The following is a 20842-nucleotide window of genomic DNA, read 5'->3' on the forward strand; positions in this document are numbered from 1 at the left end:
TCACATGACTTTTGGTACAGTGCAGTATGTGTCGACCACAACACACACTGCAAATAACTACATTAGCTACTAGAGGGACACTGTTTACAATGACTACAGTTACCAAAGTCATGATATCGTATCAGATATAGCCCACTATGAGCAGAATATCACATCGTCATAGCTTCGATCACAACTTGTTGTAACTCCCTTGTAAGCATCCATGGAGGAGGCAGGTATATTAAAAAGTATTTGCTGGGAAAATGGAACAAGTGATCATGTGATACTCAAATGAAAATAAAACAATACCAGCACTGTATGGTAAAAAATTTTATTGTGCATCCACAAACACACAGTGAAATGTATAATAAGAAGACAGCTAAAACTTGGGAATGTGTTCAATCTGCAATAGGACAACTGACATCATTCAGATTGCAGAAGAGAGAAATTTTGGCATAGTCTAGATATCTCTGCAAATGCCTAGCACTGAATATTTACACTGTAAAGGCCTTTTAGATGCCCCTCTTAACAGGTTTTGGTGAAACGTACACCCTGACAGGCTTGCAGAGGTCTAGAAGACACGGGTCAGCATCGGCAGGTGCACGGGCGCGTCGTGCTGCTGTGGCAGCGGCAGTTCCTCCCTCGACAGCAGCGAGGTCGAGAGCTAGTCCTATGTGCAAAGCACACGCCTCACTCCACACCTGGTGAGACACGAGTGCACGTGTCAACAAGCGTGAGGTGCCTGCAGTCGTCCCTGGCCGCAGGTCTCCTCGTGGCGGGACGAGCAGGTGTGTCTGCTGGTCTGGATAGCGTACCTTGATACGCAACAGCTCGGGAGACTGGAGGTACCGCAGCTCTGCTTCGAGAGGCACACCTAATACGAGCCCAGCAGTGAACTTAAGTGGCGCGTCTGCATCACCTCCTGGTTCACACGCCAAGGTCGCTGTAGTCATTTGAACCTGTGCAGAATTGACAATCTTCAGATTCATATTAATTTCACTAGAGGGAAACATTCCACGTGGGAAAAATATATCTAAAAACAAAGATGATGAGACTTACCAAACAAAAGCGCTGGCAGGTCGATAGGCACACAAACAAACACAAACATACACACAAAATTCAAGCTTTTGCAACAAACAGTTGCTTCGTCAGGAAAGAGGGAAGGAGAGGGAAAGACGAAAGGATGTTGGTTTTAAGGGAGATGGTAAGGAGTCATTCCAATCCATATATGGATATGTGCGTGTGTGCGAGTGTATACCTGTCCTTTTTTCCCCTAAGGTAAGTCTTTCCGCTCCCGGGATTGGAATGACTCCTTACCCTCTCCCTTAAAACCCACTTCCTTTCGTCTTCCCCTCTCCTTCCCTCTTTCCTGATGAGGCAACAGTTTGTTGCGAAAGCTTGAATTTTGTGTGTATGTTTGTGTTTGTTTGTGGGTCTATCGACCTGCCAGCGCTTTTGTTCGGTAAGTCACCTCATCTTTGTTTTTTTTTATATATATATATATATATATATATATATATATATATATATATATTGATTACCAATAAAGCTGATTGATGTCAAATACTTGAGTAAAATCTTCCATGGCTGTACTACTTTCAACTGATAAAAGTAATTCTAATAAAAGCCTCCCATAAGTGCTGACACATTCTGTTACAGCCTTGGGCCAAGAATTACCCATATTCTATCTGAAATGAATAATCAGCTAAATTCAGTTTAGTCATCGAAGATTTTATGTATGTATTTGACTGCAATAACCACTACTTCCCCCCCCCCCCCCCCCTTCTTCTTCTTCACCACACACACAGCTGCAAGTTTTCCAACAGTACTTTTCAGCCATTTGTGAGGAAGTGGTGAATAAAAGGAGAACTGATACTTGCAGACAGCCAGAGATTTGATTAATGAAATAAGCACAGGAAAATGAACAAGTACACAATGGGGTAAAATTGAATCCAGAAATAAACAACACATTTCCGAAAGAGAAGGAGATCACAACATTTCTCAGACTTCTAAAGTTTTAGACACATTTATAACTAATTTATAAAAAATAATTAAACCAACAAAAATAAGCTGAAGACTATCAACTACATTTTCCAGTACTCACACTAGTTGTAGGCCTTAACTGCGGCACTGGAGGAGCATTCTGTAAGAGCGGCAGAAGACAGCGTGCCACAGGCCCTGGCTTTGTCTCTTCCAACTGAGACATCTCCTTAACCAATGAGGCAGTAAACGCCTCAGGAGCAATGCCTCGTTCCCCAAGATACCTATACAATGTTCGTAACAGGACAATAAAGACTATTTATGTGAAAGTAACTACTGTTTCAAAACAAATTAATTTTAAATTGAGAAAAATTAAGATAAAAATAAAAACATGCAATATGCAACAATAGCATTTCCCTATAGAATGCTAAAATATGAATAAGTAAAGCTGGATTGACAGAATCTCAGACAGAAAGCAATATCCAAATACAAACTTAGAGAGTGAGAGAAGATAAGGAAATGACGTATAAGCAATACTTTCTGTAACTTCTCTTTGGTTGTTTTCATTGTAACAGTCGTAATATGAAAAATTTAGTGCCTTAGTTTATGGGCTTATAGTAATATGCTAGGGCATACAGCCTGAAATAATTAACTACTGAAATAAAGGCTCTGTCAAGTATCTAGAGGTATTTACGGTGCCCTTAAATGGCCACTGTTCACTAAAATCAATCAGCAATGAACTGGTATAAAGAGTTCTCATTCAATTTCACATGTTTGCATTTACAGCTAATGCTTATAATACACAAACGTATACTTAAAAATTTTAGTTATGAATAGCATGAAAAGGCTAAAAGTTAGCGAAATGGATCCAGCTGTGATCTTCTGAACACTATAGTTATCAGTGAAATTACATGCAGAGATGGTTCTATGTTTCTTTTGCGAATGTTACAATTCAGTGAAAACTCTGCCAACAGCAGAGGAGACGGATTACTCAAAACCGCAAACATTCTCTATAAAGCTATTGCAACGCTCTGCTTTGCATTTAATCTGCATCAGTAGCTCTGAGCTGACAAAAACCTATTGTTCCTGAAAGGCACTTTATCTTTCAAAACAATCCATTCCATCAAAATGGAGTAGATTCAAAATAAGAACATTTGTTTTGTTTAACTTTTGGACTGGCTCTCTCTTACATTTCATAGTTTATACAGGGACAACAACAGAAACTGCGTTCTACAATTTGCAGAAAAGTGGTGACATATTGGCAAGTCTTATGAAGTCCCAGCTTAAACAAACACATAGTCTTTAGATCAACAGTTGGTATTCACGCTCAATTTTTTTTTTCCTGGCTTCACAACTATGAGACAAATGCATGTACTACTGTTCATAGCAGAGACCAACCTGCCAAAACTTCATAAGTAACTGAAATGAGAGATATTTATTTTACATTAACTAATATTATTCTTACATTACATTAATACTTGTTCCATATATCATGAGTACAGCACTTCATAACGATGTCTAAAAATTCATCTTTTGAGTAGGAGTTGTCATTCAGAAATTCTTTTAACTTTTTTTTTAACTGTTGGTGTTTGCCCACCCTTATCCTTGATGACAGCTTCCACTCTTGCAGGCATACGTTCAATCAGGTGTTGGGGGTTTCTTGGGGAATGGCAGTAATGTAGAGGACTGCACAGGATAGACTAGCATGGCGGGCTGCATTAAATCAGTCTTCAGACTGAAGAGCACACCACCACCACCACCACCACCAACAACAACAACAACAACATGCAACAGACTGCAGAAAAGCCCGCAGGAAAGGATGCTGGGATGATAATCCTCTATGATTTGTGGGGACGTAGTTCCCAAATGTTGGAACAAATGAGCACTCCATGAAAGATACCCTAATGGGTAGATGCATGGTTTGCTGGAAACACAAAGTGTGGCACCTGTTTTGAGTCTTACCACACAAAGACAAACCATTGATCATCAGAACAGGATGAATGAAAATAGAATAACAAGAATCAATACATTCCTGGGGGAAAAAACCAAGAAAACGATTAAATGTATTTTAACTTCGCCAGTGTTGGTTCACATTCCAGATAAGAAAGAAGGATGTAAAATATGCACACTGCATGTAAAGATCTTTGCACATTTGCTTTAAAACTTTGAAGATTGTCTCAAGATAATTACTGTGTTGACAAATACACGTACTACAGATGTCTCGTTCACTTGTGGAGTACATGTTAAAATATAGCACACAATGTATCAAATAGACAAAAATACTAAATGATCGTCTACTTATTATACAGAATTATTCATGTATTTACAAAACTTGTTCATGAAACTTTATTTCCATGGCCTTGAAGATTTTATTGTACAACTGCAGATAAATTGTCATCCATTTCCAATCGACAAGAAGTTATCAGAACTTTAAAAGACACACTGCCAAAGAACTTTAAAAAACACACTGCCAAATTCCTCGACAGGACAAGAGCAGTGGCATAAATGTACTGTTTACATAGTGTACTTACAGACAGGAAATCTGTCCTCCTCTAGTAACTAAGCACCCAATTAGTCTTGAGAAAAATCATTCATGAAGCAATCAAATAAATCTTGCAATACAATAAAAGCAAATTCTTAATGTTATTCAAAATAAATGCCAATATTTATACATGAGAATGATGTCACAGACAAGCAGTGTATTTTGTTCACCATGTATGCATTTGCTTACATAAGTACCACAAAGAAAAATTATATCACAGATGGCCTTTACCTCTCATCAAAAAAGAAACAGTATAATCTACACACCAATGGAAAATATCTCACAACGTGTGTTATAAAAATATCCACTTAACTTAAATCAAATTTGTTTATTTCTTGATTTAACTGAGCGAAGAATACATGCAAATAGCATAGGTATTACGGACTTGTAGCTACGCAGTGTTCAGTGAAAGAGTCCCTAATTTCAGAATTAAATATCTCAAAAACAAAGATCAAGAGACGTGTGCAACCAAAGGTTAGTTTATTGGGAAAGCTTTAAGAATTTTGTCCAGAAGTTCGAAACAGTTCAAAAAAACTGCTAAAAGATGGTGCTGTACACTATGCAGCTCATATGGTATCAGTGTGCGTAATTAAACTCATGCACCACATGCAGTCTAATCACCTCACAATCTTTTCGAAATGACCACCACTTCCAGTAGAGAGGTTGCACAAATGAGCAATGAAATTTACCATAAAATCATGTAGGGTCTCAATGTAAACGTATTCAAATGCCACACAGATCGCTGATTCAAGCCCATCTAGCATGTTGGAATGTTTCTGGCAGACAGTATCTTTCAATGTGCCCCCCAAAAAAGTTGTTGGAGTCAGATGAGATGAATATGGATGCCAAGCCATCTCTGCACCAGTAAATTTACAATAATCCAATGCAACGACTCTATTCCCGAAGTATTCATCTAGAAAGTAACACATCTATTTGGTCCAATGAGATCTGGCCTCATATTGCACGAACAACTCAGTACCTGGTTGATCCTCCAATGCTAGCTGTATGGCAACAAAATGATCCAAAATTGCAATGTAACATTCACTACTGACCATTTCTCACATGAAAAAAGGACCAATAATGCCTCTGCTTCACACAAATGGGAATTTTCAGAACCTCAACATTGTCAGGTTTGTTTATTCACAACTCCATTCATGGGGAAGCTGTTTCATCTGTGAACCAGATGCAATCAAAATCAACTCCCTCATTATCAATCATTGTGAGAATCTGGGTCACAAAGTCAGCCCTGAGTCACACAGCTCATATAGATATTTCCTGGTAGCTTTGTATTTTGAATGGAAATGTGTAGGCTCTGTCTCAGTACTTTCTGCATGCTGGAATGCTTCAAATCAATCTCTGTTGCAGTTCTTTGGAAGGATTTCCTTGGATTTTGCTGAATAATTCCAGAAACTGAGGTGATATTTTTAGGGGTATCTCTTAGTTTGCCTGGGGCCAACACTACCTACTAGAATATCAGCCAAACTGCCTGTTCATAGGAATCTGGTGAGGAGCTTGCAAATGGTTTTCACATTGGGTCCTTTTGGAAGATTAAATTGTAACTGAAAACTGTGCCTTGATGCCGTAGGACTTCTGATCTGTGGTATTCCAGTACCAGAAAGACACATTGTTCAGTGGAAGACATGACTTCAAACTCTTCCCTTGGTATGTTAACATCCTTTCATGTTTCACTTGTGGAACTAGTTGCTCCGAGTTGCAGTGCACTATTTACAGGCACTATATTTGCAATTACAGCCTATCCGTTACCAGTTTTTCAAACTATTTTGAAACTTCTGTACAATTACTGCTAAAGTCATTATAGCTTTCCCAATAAACATATCATTTGTTGTACTCATCTATCAATCTTAGTTTTCAAGATATATAATTTTCAAATCAGGGACTTCTTTGCTGGACAACCCACATGAAGGGACACTACGCTACTGGTGTATATTGAAAGCAACACATAACTTTCTAAATGGGTTACCAGAATTGAATCAGAAACTATTAAAGGAAAAACCATGTTTACATCTCTGTGGATTTGTAACTACCACAACTTTGCAGTGAAGGTTCAAAGTCTGAAACTGATTTTTATGCTAACAATAATGTTCATCTCAGTGGGGAAAAAATCTTAGAGTGGCAGAAGAAGACATTGCAGAAATCACTCTAGAATGTTCACCACAGATCAAGGTAGGCTACTCTGGTAACCCAAGCCCTGGCAGAGGTCCAAACAAGTAGATAAGGATGCAGTGCTCAGTTCAGCAAGCAACATTTTAAATGTCATATCTTTTAAATAATGGCACTGAGCTGGACGTTCAGGGATTTTATACCAGTTCAAATATCTGAGAAAGCCAAAGCAAACAAATATTTTTAAATGCATATTATCTATGTTGGCATAAAATGATATCTTGAGACAAAAAGTAGTCATAGCTTTTTGTCTTTGATGTTACACACCTCAGTGACAATAAGAACGAAATATTAAGGAGGTCACTGCAAACACATATTGGAATGAAGGGATCCTTTCTGCACTGCCCACTTCAATGACCCAGCAACAAAACTGTGTTACTGTAATGGGTACTTCTGATTGTACCCCAGAGATGTTTACCTGCAGGCAGCTGTAAGCCTAGCACCCCAGTGCTTATGCCATGCATGTCTGTATGAGGGTTTGGACTTTCTGCTTCCAATAGATTGACTCACAAAGCGAGTTTTCATTTCTTCTCATGAGGGTCTGCTCCCTGTCATTATTGTGCCACCATCAGCTAGTAAAGTGCCCGCACTAACAGAGTAGAGTAGCAGCGTTGTCATGACAGTGCAGATACAAAAGTATCATACAGAAGCTACCATGATTTGGTTTTACAGGCAAACAACAAGGATAGGGAGCAGTATGCTATCATGTAAATTTCAAAACAAAATCTAGTTTCATTATTCATTACATAACTTAAATTTTCAAGTGAAAACTTACCTGTGCACATCCTCAACTTGCTCAAGGAAGTGGTCACAAAGAGCAAGTGCAGATGAATTACTGCAACGTACTATGTATACCAGCTGTAAAGCTAGTGCCTTTAACTTCAACTGCTTTACAAGTGCCAAGTCGTCTTCACTCACTCCTATGAAAAGATACTGTAACCTGCAATGACAATGGTGGTTAAAAAGACAAGTTAAAAAAATGTTTGTATCAACATTTTCAAGTGGTAGGTTCAATACATACAATACAAAACTTCCAACACATAAATGTAAAAAAGGAGTACAAGACACTATTAGTAAACAGGTGTTGTTACATATTGTATAAATATATATGGAAGGGGAAAAGGGGGGGGGGGAAGGTAGAGGAGGACGAGGTTTCAGCAGGCCTGTACCTCTCAACTCAACACAGCATTTCACAGGCATTCTGGAACTGTCTGTTTTGTACCCTAGATTCAGTTTCTACAAAACTCATTTTGGAACCAAAGGGGAACCAGTAAAATTCTGTAGAACCTAGGACACAAGTGTAGCTCGTTTCTTCGGTATCTCCATGTGTCTCTTCATCAAACTGGTAAGCAACAGAAGAGAAATTAAAACATAGGAAAGCATTATTCACATCAGCTTTTGAAATCAGAGGTTGCATGTCAAGGAAAGAGTGAGAAAACTGAACTTATCAAATGTTCAGAGGGAAATCTGTTCAACATCTAGTATCATGTGAGAGGTAGCCAAATATGAGAAGGCAAAGCAACAATTAATTAATGCAACTGGTCAGGTATGAAAATGTGGGATATTAAAAGTGACAGTGGGGCAGTCAATTATGTCAACATTATGGGTCGTACAGACTGAGAAAACAGATTAGCAGAGACACACACAGAGACACTTGATGAAAAGAACGTGAAAAATATTCCAGGAAACTACATACAATTGCATTAAAAACAGTAAATAAGTTTAATACACCACAACAAACTATGTGATGCTGTTCCTTACACAACAAAATTACATTAATACTTTGTGAGTTTAGATTTTTACAGAAAAATCACACAATATTGCAACATATCAATTCCTTTTTCTGTGCTGTCTTTAGTCATAATGTAAAGTGTCAAAATGTAAAATGTGGTTCCTGCATGTGTGTGTCAGAACTATTTAGTACTTCCAGTTTATATGAAATACCTTGAAGTACTGAACCAATATGGCAGATTAAAACTGCGTTCAGGCTGGTTTTCACGGTAATATTCTTACTTTCATAACTACACAACCATGCCTTATGGCCCAGTTCAGTCTTGCTAGGCTAACACATGTTGTACAAAGGTTACATAAAAGTGGCTTGGCCATGGCCTATTGCTGAAATGAATCTTTCTGAAGATAATAACTGTGTCCGGGACTGGGACTTGGAACAGAGAGCCTCCCATAACCCAAAAATCAATACAAGACGTAATTTAATTGTTTTATTCTGAACTCTAAACTAAAAGTTTCAACTTATCATAATAGTGGTTAAATTTATTTGATATTTCTGTTGTGAATAAAAATTTCTAAAACAGTTGAAAAATTATAATTACTGAATACATGAGAATAAACCATTACAGAAGATTTAACAACGTAGCATCTTTGAAGAAACAGTACAATGTCTGTGTCGATTTGCCAAGCAAACGAAAAAGTGTGTGCAGCCACAGCACATTGTTACTGTTTGTTACTTATCTCTCCATACTGGTAGGCAGTTCTAAAGACAAGACTTCAGTTGATGGAATTGGATAGTGTTTCACAAAACAATCTTTTTTTTTAAAAAAGAATCTGCTGCTCACTTGAAAGTAGTGTATAAAAACAAAGCTTTTTGTGAGAGTGTGATTGGCAGCTGCCAACCACTGCACCTATCATTGACTTATGCAGTATTATTTCAGTTTAATGTTCATTTGAAGCAGCTGAAAGCCCATTATTCCCCTGAAATTCACAGGTGCACATAGTCAAGCATGCCAACTGACCAAAAACTGGAAAAATCAGTTATTCCGTGTTGTTGCTTTAACAATAGGCTGAAAGGTAAAACAAACTTGTAAAAATGTTTATTTGGGCCATGTTTATTACTTTCCATGCAGCTACACATCACTCATTGTTTTATATGATGCACTAACTTTCAATGTGAACACTTCTAAACAAGATAAATTAATTGCCATGCCACACTCACTGCATTAGATGGCAGTATATGAACATGGTACTGGGCTGCTTCTCTTACTGTAGTGCACAGTTTTTTTCGACACTGTCCTTGAGTTTCTCTTTCCTTCTTCCTTTTTGACAAAGCAACAGCTCCATCATCCTACAGCTCCTCTTTCACTGTCCCAAAGAATGAACTTGTGATTCTGAGTCCTGAAATTCCTGAGTTCAATCATTATACTTCTACTGCCCAACAAGTAGTCCTCATTTACATAAACTATTCTTCAATGTATGTTTTTACAATATTTATGTACAACAAAGTTTCATGTTTTCACAGACAGTTGCTCACCTAAGACAGTCATGCAGGAGCTGTGTGATGTTTGTGCGGACAGCAGCGCCCTGCTGGCTGGCAAGCGCTCCTGGACTAGCCCACAGGCGAGACTCTAGCACACGTGCCAGCATAACTTGGCAGTTGACATGAAGAGCTGACATACGAGCAGCATCACCAGCTGCACCACCAACCTGCAATAATACACATTAAAAAGTAAAACAAGTATACTGACACACTTGAACTGTGACTTTAATTGAAAAATAAAAAAGTTCATCAATGAAACCAATGGGTTTAATTCCATGAGCTTTCTCAAATGAACGAGAAACAGCACAACTGATGATAGTGAAAATGCCCCCACAGCTTGCCTTAAAAAATGCTTCTAAACTTTTATTTCATTGGTTCAATTCATGGTAAAGCGGAAGGAACTATAATTATTTGCACTGCAGTATTTGCTAATGGCATATGATATGGAGAGAAATGAAAGCAGAAGCCTAAAGTAAACCATACCTTTCAACAATGATTATTCCCAAACTGTCAAATTCTGTTCATCTTGTTTACTCAATACATTTGCCTACTGGACATTCAAATCTTCATACCGGCAATCTTGACAAATCAAAGAAATTTTATGGGTTTTGAGCACTCAGTAAATGAAAGTGACTGTCAATACAGACCAACAGCAAACACAATACAGTTCAAAGTCATGGCTGTCTATCACACAGTAGTGGTACTGCTTTGCCATTCACTTCTATATTGCACTCAATAATGGTTAACACAATTCAATATATAAATGAGTTGTAAAAATGAGTTCAAAAGTGTAACTTTCAACTTGATATGTCTATGTATTCCTAAGAAAAAGGAGTCTTAACGGACAAATAGACAGACGGTTGGACAACAAATGATATTTTCCCCCCATATAACTACAAATTAACAATGTTCTAATTTTTTCCTTTAGCTGTGCTACGAAAGCTCATTTCTTGCCAAATTTTATGGTTCTAGGCCAATGGGAAGAACCGTATAAGTTCTGATGAGTGAGTTTGCGAGTATCAAAAAATGTGAGCTTCATGGCCGTATCTTTTGACTGGGTTGACTTGGAAACTTCAATTTTTACACTGCCAAGGGACCGTATATCTGTGACACAAATTTCAACTTGATATATCTACTCTTTCCTGAGAAAATGGGTTTTTAACAGTAAGACAGACGGAGAACAAAGTGATCCTATACGGGTTCCATTTTTACCAACTGAAGAACAGAATCCTAAAAATGAGAGAGACATGATACAGCTTTTAAGAAAATATATGGAGAATATTAGAGTGTTGGTGAGACACTTTGTTTAGCCTGGGAAAATGAACTAGCGAATTTGCTGGCAAATTATGTGCGATGGGATATTTTCAGTACTGAGGAAACATGACATTTTTTCCAAGTGTCTTCCTGATCAGACATTTATATCAAGGGGGAAAACAGCAAGAAAGAGACGCGGTAATTAGCTCTGAAGAGGGACACTGTACGAAAGCTTAAAAACATTATCAGCCTTGTTTATGCCCCTATCAAAGAATCAACATTTCAACTATTCTTTGTTAACTTACCTCCTCAAATATTTGTATTCCACTAAAGATTCCCCATCACTAAATAATCTCAATGATGTTACACATACAGAGAGAGAGAGAGATAGAAGGGGGGGAGGGGGGGGAGGGAGGGAGAGGGAGGGAGAGAGAGGGAGAGGGAGAGGGAGAGGGAGAGAGAGAGAGAGAGAGAGAGAGAGAGAGAGAGAGACCATTAGAGAATGTAACGAACAACAGAAATTGGTATTAATGTGAGCACCTGCCAAAAGCCTAAATGACGACCTATTGTAGTGCATATGTGCAGCAAGAGAGACAATGAGGTTCTGGATGGTTCCGAAAGGGATGTAGAGCATGCTAATTCCAGTGCCATGGCCAACTGCACTAAGCTTCTTAGCTAAGGATCCCTGGCGTGAACAGCCCGACAGAGGTGGTCCTGCATATTCTCAATTGGTTTTAAATTCAGGGAGTTTGATGGCCATGGGAATGTGGTAAAGTTATCTTGGTGCTCTTCGAATCATGCCTGTACGCTACCAGCCGTGTGACATGTTTCATTGTTCTGCTGGTTGGTGCCATCGTGCCAAGGAAGAAACAAACTGCATGAATGGTTTGGCATTATCCCCAAAGGGTAGATGGATACTTGTGTTGATTCATTGAGCCTTCCAGAATGACTAAATCACCCAGGTAATGTGATGAAAACATTCCCCACACTATAGTGCTCCCTCTTCTGGTCTGGACCCTTATGACAATTTTTGCAGGGCCTTACATGCCAAAGGTCATCTGCCCAATGGATCATAAGACGTGATTCATCTGAAAAGGCCACCTATTGCCACACAATGGAAATATAGTTGCGGTATTAGTGCGGAAATTTCAGCCTTCATCTTCGATGGACAGCAGTCAGCATTGGTGGGTGGACCACGTGCCTGGTGCAGAGCCCCATACACAGCAACATTCGTTGAACGGTCATTGAAGAGACACTGTTAGTAGCCCCTTGGTCCATCTGGGTTGTCAGTTGCTCAACAATTGCACATCTGTTCACCTGTACTCATCTCTGCAGTCACTACTCACACCTGTCATCTATAGCCCATGGTGCACCACAGTTGCCTTGGTGCTGGTTTTAGATAGCGGCATTTTGCTATGTACAGTATACTGTAACAACAGCGGCACGTGATCAGTTTACAAACTTTCAAAAAAACTTTGACCCTTGACCCGAAAGCCAAGAATCATGCCCTTTTGGATGACAGACAGATTGCTTTCCATTCCCGCATTACACCAACAACTGTACTGATTTCCGCAACCTCCCCCCTCCCTCTCCAGGACACATTTTCTAAATGCTCCACTGCTAGTTCTGCCACCATCTGTCTGTGAGAGGTTATTGCGTGTTAATTTCAAACACAGGTGGTGGTTACATTAATGTTACTGAATTGTGTAATACAAAACAAGAGCACATGGGCTTTCAGGAGAAAGCACTTTCAACTATATATAATTTGACCGAAAGAGATAGAACATGTCTTTACAGGCACACCAAATAAAAAACTAAGCTACAGCCTACAATAACAACACTGTAGCATATGAAACATTTCAGTTTGGCCTACATGTTCACATTATTGTTAAAAAAAAATTACGCTTTTTCATAAAAAGCACCATAACCACAAAGAGAGATTATGCATTTTGTGGCAACTTTTACATTACTCTGATCCAAAGTCACAGTGCTGACAGGTAAACACAAGTCAGCAAATGCGAATAGGCTCTGCAGTTTGGGAAATGATAGGTATCCATTTTGTTACAAATGTGTCTTGTTGAATTCCCTTCCCCTTCTATCAAGACAGCAGATGATGTTGAGAGTATTAGGGAAAAAATTCCTTCTTCAGAAATAGAAAGACGTCATGCATGTGTGCATTGCTGTACCATAGACTTGTTTGCAAGTGATGCCTTCAAAAAAGAAGTAATTGCAGGTGAGGATATTGTTGGTCATAGTGACTAGGAAGCAGATTGTGGGTTTGGATTCAGTTGGGTATTGGGAAAGGTAGTGTTCAATGGTGATAAGGCCATGAGCATTGGGGATGTTAGTGTAAGGGAGCTGGCATTGACACTGATGAGCAGGGCGTCATGTGGTAAAGGAACAGGAATTATGGAGAGTCGGTGAAGGAAATGGTTGGTGTCTTTTTATTTACAAGGGAGAGTTACTGGTAACAGGCTGAAGGTTTTGGTACACAAGATCAGAGATTCTCTCTGCGGGGACACAGTAATCAACCACAAACTGGCATTCTGGGTTGCTAGGTTTAAGTAGTAGTGCAGGAGTTGTGTGGACGAGAGGGGACAGAATTTTGGAGACATGATCTGGGATGGGCCTTAGGATTTGAGAAGGGAGATCCTGTTGGATTTCTGGAATGGAGTCACTGTAGCAGAGTAGGAGGACATATCTAACATTTGGTGAAGTCCTCTGCCAGGTAACCCCTGAGGTTCATAACAATAGCACCTTTGTTAGCAGAAAGGATTATCAGGTCAGGATCGGTTTTTAGGTAGTAGATTGCATTTCCATGGTGAGTGAGTGATTCGGGGAATGATGGTGAAGTAAGGTTCAAGGTTAGGAAATTCTGGAAAGTTAATATGGGGTGAAACATGGTTGGTTGGTTGGAGGAGTGAACTGAGTCAGGCAGGGTTCAATAACAGTTTCGGATTGGTGGTGAAAAAATGTTTCCACGATAGGGACCAGTAGAAGAAGAGATGGGACAAAAGGTAAGGTCTTTGGAAAGGACTGATATTTCTGTGGGACAGAGGCTTTTGGAGGAAAGTTTCAAGACTGTGTTATCGGTCTGTTTAGCCTTTTGATTCTGTATGGTAGTGGGAGGGAGTTTCTGAGTGTGTCACAGATGTAGTTGGTCTGCAAGGATGGATAATTAGCTATGAGGGGATGCAGGAGATATTACAGGCTCTTGTAGAGGTGGTGGATACTGGTAGTCCACAGCAGGAGAAGGTGCTGAACAGATTTGAGAGTTTTTTTAGGTGGCATTGTGCACATGTTTTCGTTCCTGAAGGGCAAGGGTTTCAGTCTGGGAGATAGGATGCAGGAATTTGAAGAGGTTTGGGCCTGATTTATATGCTTTTACAGGACTAGGTTGGTGAGGGCTACCTCTTTTCATGCACTGAAATGAGGCATTCTCTACCAATATCCTCCCCACCTGTCCCACAATAGCATTCTGTCATCCACCGAACCTATGCAATATGCTTGTCCATCCTTTCTCCATTCCTCCTCCAACCCCTTGACTCGTGGCTCTTACTGCTGCAACAGACATGGATGCAAGACCTGTCTCATAAATGTTCCCACTACCACCTAGTCCAGTCCTGTCATAGGGATCTCCCATCCTGTCGTCACAGGCAGGCCTATCTGTGAACGCAACCAGACTAAATTGCAACTGTACTGTTTTGTACATATTTTGTACTAACAAGCTGTCTGTCTGTACGAATAGCCACTACCAAACTGTGGCCAAGAGACAACTGGACCACTCAGTTACTGAATGTGATGGGCTTCACCTCCAGCCTCAACCTTCACTAGTTCCTGTTCTCTGCCTACCTATTCACTTACCCACTCCCACCCAAGCACTACACGCACCTTCTATTCCGCCAAAGCACCTAAAGTCTTTGCCCATTCTGTATGTCTCTCCTCTCCCTACTCTGCACCTAGCAGCCCTATCCTGCCCCACCATGCCCCTGCACACACTCACAGGCAGCACAACATCATTCCCCACCCCTACCCTGCTATCCCTCTTTCTCCCCACTCCACACCTCCTCCTTAGCCCCACCACACACTTCATATTGCTGCTTACATCAGATGCAGTCACAGTCAGGCCACAGTGGCTGGAGACAGTGGCCATACATGTGTGAGTTGTGCTTGTGTGATGTGTGTGCTTTCTATTTCCAAAGAAGGACTTTTTTTGTCTGAACGCTTAAATGTTTAGCAGTCTGCAACTCAAAGCAGACATCCCTAGGTCCACTGTTTACGATGGGGTACTGATGTGGAAACGAGACGGGGCACTTACAGCACAAAAGCGTACAGGCTGACCTTGTCTGTTGACAGACAGAGACTGCCAACAATTGAAGAGGGTTGTAATGTGTAATACGCAGACATCTATCCAGACCATCACACAGGAATTCCAAACTGCATCAGGATCCACAGCAAGTACTAGGACAGTTAGGTGAGAGGTGAGAAAACTTGGATTTCATGGTCGAGCGAACCCTCACATCATGCCGGTAAATGTGTAAGGAGCGTAAACATTGGACAATTGAACAGTGGAAAAATATTGTGTGGAATGATGGATCACGGTACACAATGTGGCGATCCGAAGGCAGGGATGGCGAATGCCAACGTGTGTGGTGCCAACAGTAAAATTTGGAGGTGGTTGTGTTATTGTGTAGTTGTTTTTCATGGAGGGGGCTTGCACCCCTTGTTGTTTTGCATGGCACTATCACAGCACAGGCCTACATTGATGTTTTAAGCACCTTCTAGCTTTCCACTGTTGAAGAGCAATTCAGGGATGGCGATTGCATCTTTCAACATGATCGAGCACCTGTTCATAATGCACGGCCTCTGGTGGAGGGGTTACACGACAATAACATCCCTGTAAAGGACTGGCCTGCACAGAGTCCTGACCTGAATCCTATAGAACACCTTTGAGATGTTTTGGAATGCCAACTTCGTGCCGGGCCTCACCAACCAACATCAATACCTCTCCTCAGTGCAGCACTCCATGAAGAATGGGCTGCGATTCCCCAAGAAACCTTCCAGCACCTGATTGAAAGTATGCCTGTGAGAGAGGAAGCTGTCATCAAGGCCAAGGGTGGGCCAACACCATATTCAATTCCAGCACTACCAATGGAGGGTGCCACAAACTTTTAAGTCATTTTCAGCCAGGTGTCTGGATACTACATAGTGTAGTAAATTGTCGTCTAATGATTATGCAGCCCTAATTACAGTTCAAAAGAAATTTGGTTCATCCAAAACTATTATCTGTTGTCAATCTGTGTGCCACTGAATGTGCTGTCACCTCACTAGAATAATTAAATGCCCTACAGCTCATACTGCTGCTAAAATGATTATTTGACACCATCATATCTACTTGCACGCCAGTTTCGTTTCTTATGTAATCAAGAAGCTTATCAGCTGGTCAAAGAATACCGAGTGTATTGTATTCTAATCTGCTCCACTACATGAAAAGTTACTGAGAATCAAAGTCCAAAACACAGATAGGTAGAGAATACGTAGAGGGACACGTTATTCAGCCCTTCCTGCAACGCCATGTGTGCTACTAGCTGCCATGTTTTGGGAAATCATTGTGCTGTTGTTTTGAAACTGATAAAGTCTGTGTGTGATTTTTTGAAGAACACAGTTTCTGAATATCTTTTTGAAATCATGACAGCCATGTACTCAGAGTATAAATGCATGCACACAACTTGAAAATAGATTGAAGATTGGTTTTTGACAGTAGCTAGAGGCATTACTCCAATAATGTTTTTGTTGCTTTAGGGCAGATTAAAACTGCGTCTTGAACCGAGACTCGAACTCGGGACCTTTGCCATTCGTGTGCAAGTGCTCTACCAAGTGAGCTACCCAAGCACAACTCATGCCCCGTCCTCTCAGCCTTACTTCTGCCAGTACCTCATCTCCTATCTTCCATTCTGGAATTTTTTTTGTTGCTTTCTGTAAATTTTAAATGAAGTGTGCTTTCAAATTAGGAAATATGGATTACAGACAAAAAGGCCTGTAATTTTCTGTGAACAGACAGTTACTTGTTTTAAATTATAACTTCAAATTATAACAGAACCCCTTGGACGCAAAGTAAGAAGTGCAAATTACTCTATGTTAATATGCTTTTATATGTGGACAATCATTTTACAAAGTTTGGATCTACAACAGCTAGTTACATATTTTAATTCATAACTTAATCATGCAAATAAAGTAAAAAGTGCAACGTTTAAATTAGTCTGATGCTGAATCTCTGAATTCAAATGTAGATGGGTAGTCATGAGGCTAGAGTGTGATGCAATACTAACTGTTATTTTAATAAACCTATGATCAACCAAAAGCTTCTTGCTTCTTTCACTGACCGAGTGGCTTAGATCGTAATATATGTGCTGTGTGGAATGGTATTTCCTTGCTCAGTGCAACACAGCTTTTGTTTTGAACTTGATACGAATGATACATACAACTGAAATTAATGTAAACTTTCTACAGAACATTTGTCTCCAAAACATTTGTTATTCTTTGAAAGTTTTCAGTAAAAAAGGGATCCTAAACTAAATTTTAGCATTATATTCAGAGCTATAATTACTAAATGCTAACAATTGTAATTTTGTAATTTCCTTATACACAATCATGTACCACACCCCTTTCTTTTGACTGCCAAAAGCATGGGCAGTATTGGCTCCCTAAAGCCAAGCGTAAATTCTGACATGTCACATAAACAAATGGTGATAGGTACCACTGAACATCGTAAATGATCCCAAGCTCATACATAGATTTCAGCATTTTAGTTACTTTAACAATAAAGTAAACATTTGGGAGGTTGGCGAGACCAAAGGCATACCCATCTTATGACGCACCTCTGATACAACATTCCAAGACAAATGGATACTGTATTGGACCAATGAGGCATGCATTTTTCAGCTTCACATGCTATACTTCTTCCTGTTTGACTGATACACCAATCCATCAATGATGCCTGGTGCAAATATAATGTAGCTTCAATTTTCTGACAAACTGGCTCCTTTGTTAAAAGCTGCCATATATGACATTCAATGAAGATCATGACAGGTTCACACAAAGTGCTTATCTTGTGCTAGGAATTTGGATGTAATGACCTGAAATGTGACGATTTAGCTTGTCAGTCCTAATAAAGACCATAAATTTTCTCATGCTTCTTCATTTTCCTAACCAGACAGTGCATTTTTGTTGTAAATATCTTTTAAAAAAGCTACTACTGAAAATTACAATAATACCATATGTTTTGTAGAATACAAATGCATATTTTACATAATAGTGACATCTCTAGTGTCTTATACCTAAACAAGTTCCATCCAACATAATATGGGAGTAATATTTCATGTGAACAAAAAACTGAAGTCCCTAAATAAAGGTCCTGTTGAAAACATTGTTGATGTATATAAAGTTAGGAGATGGCCATGAAAAGGTGCACTGTGAACAGACCTCTGCCAGCCTTGCAAGGTCTCTCTGAGCAGCAGCCAACAGCTCTGCTCGCACACGAGCAGGACCTCGACGTGCAGCTTCGAGTCGGGAAACCATGGCTTCCAGAAATCTAACAGCAGTGGCATTGGCTTCCTCATCTGCAACTACCTCACGAACACCAGAGGATCCTCCCACCTGTAACATCACAGTTACTGGCTGTAAGTACATACAGCAACCAAATTATAAAACAATAAACAAACCAACATACAAATTAAACCACTGACGCAAAAAGTATGTATGAAGTTACTGAATGACAGTTACCACTTGGTGGAATTCCTGTTATTTTAGAGTGGCCAAATGTTCACATTTCCTTATGTGATTTACTGCACGAACTGACAAAGTGGAAAATTAAAGCAATGAGAAACAAAGTCTCCAATCCGATCAATCCGAGTCCTAGGAAACGTAAAAAGGTATTGTTTTACTAAAAGGCTAACCACTTGTATACAGAATACAGAAGGGGGAGGGAATGAAAACCATTTTTATGGGAGTATGTGGTCACATATGGTCAGTTCAATCAAAGTATTTCATTTTCAGGATAATCTAGCTCAATAATATTATTCTTTCTCATTTTCTTATTTCCTGACATAGCAGGAAAACTTGTGGTAGTGAATGGTACTTTGTAAGAGGCCAGCCAGTGGAAGCAAGTGAAGTTACAGTTCCCAGATTCACAAAACTTATGTTTGCACCATTGATTCTACAATTGTTTTGCTTTTACTTGTGAGCTGAACTTCAGATACAAAATTATCTGATCACATCTTCATTACTGTTGATCATTACCACATTTCAGGTCATAGAATACCCCTCAAAACGATCTATACTATAATGTTCTACAGCCTAATCTTATCTGCCATTATACTTTGTCATATGATTTACATTCTTCCGTAATCTGTTTCTGTCAATTATGATACTCTGCTTTTGCCTTTTTACTATCATTCGCATACATTATTGTGGGTGGGCAACTTTGACCACTACAATTATCAGCAGTAGTAAAAATAGGAACTTTTGTGTTGTTCTAGTGCCAGAACAGCTGCTAAAGTCTTCAAAATTGCCAGTGGGAAAGCTATTCAGAAACATAGAATGGTCACTACAAAACATAAGAGAAAATACAATATTTTCTAAAAAAATTGCCTCCGCAGCATCTTCAAATATTTCCCTAGAAGATATATCTGCTAGTGCATCCTCTCAAACTCCTTAGTGAAAGATAAAAATATGTTTTCTTGTGATAGTTGTTCAGGAATGGTTCACAGAGAGATGTAGTGACTTCCAGGGAATAAAAAGGATGCTCACAGTTAGCATTTTCATTTTAGGGAAAACAAATATGTGGAAATAGTGATAATGGTTGCTCTTCCTCACACTTTTGCAAAAACTGCACCACCATTCAGCCTAGCTTGTTTCTATTGATTGTCTTTACTGAGATTGTGACAATGGACCAAAATCAAGTCATTCTCAATACTTGTACTTTAGTGTGGTACTCAAACTTTCCAACTTTTAGCAATAAAATAAAAATTCTAACTGTAAATGTGTGTGTGTTGATGAATTTCACCTCTTTTCCACCAATGACACATCAAAAAATTGATTCCATTCAAACACATTTAAAAGCATCCATTGTTTTAGGCATCATGTGACTCAAATTATTGCGACTTAATGGGTTTACCACACAAAGGAACAATAATGCTTTCCCCCTCAACATCCCACAGATGCTAATGAGTACCCCTGGTTCTTTTCAACGCATCTAATGTCTCCTCCAGTTAATTATGGTAGTGTGTTATCCAATATGCTTCTGTAATTGCTAACAAAAATTCCTACCAATAGCTGGTGAGCATATAATTAAACATAAGTGGTCACAACTGTACTGAATGAGATCTTTAACTGAGCATTCGTGGGATAGATACAAAATTATGGCTGAAAGGCCTACGGGTTCTTACTCCTTTAAATGTGAAATATATCATCTAATCAGGCACTCTCTTTCCTACTCACTTCAATATCATAATCATCAATCTGTCTTTATTGAAGGTAAAACGGCATTTGAGATTGATATGCACATGTAAAAGCCTTTCTTTCCCATTCCAATGGAGTAATTAAGAATTCCTGACAGCCTTCAGCTTTCTAAGTTA

At 39.4% G+C, this 20842-nt stretch overlaps 1 protein-coding gene across 1 annotated transcript in view; it reads right to left on the bottom strand.

The window, feature by feature from the left end:
- Positions 1 to 296: 296 nt before the first annotated feature.
- LOC124776878 (integrator complex subunit 4) overlaps positions 297 to 20842 on the bottom strand; it is a 109547-nt gene continuing 89001 nt past the window's right edge. The window contains 5 exon segments of the mRNA XM_047252060.1: positions 297 to 938; positions 2084 to 2243; positions 7458 to 7622; positions 9948 to 10120; positions 18690 to 18863. Coding sequence (XP_047108016.1) covers positions 492 to 938; positions 2084 to 2243; positions 7458 to 7622; positions 9948 to 10120; positions 18690 to 18863 — 1119 coding nt within the window. The 3' untranslated portion in view covers positions 297 to 491.

This window comes from Schistocerca piceifrons, chromosome 2 (genome assembly GCF_021461385.2).
Source record: "Schistocerca piceifrons isolate TAMUIC-IGC-003096 chromosome 2, iqSchPice1.1, whole genome shotgun sequence".
Taxonomy (NCBI): domain Eukaryota; kingdom Metazoa; phylum Arthropoda; class Insecta; order Orthoptera; family Acrididae; genus Schistocerca; species Schistocerca piceifrons.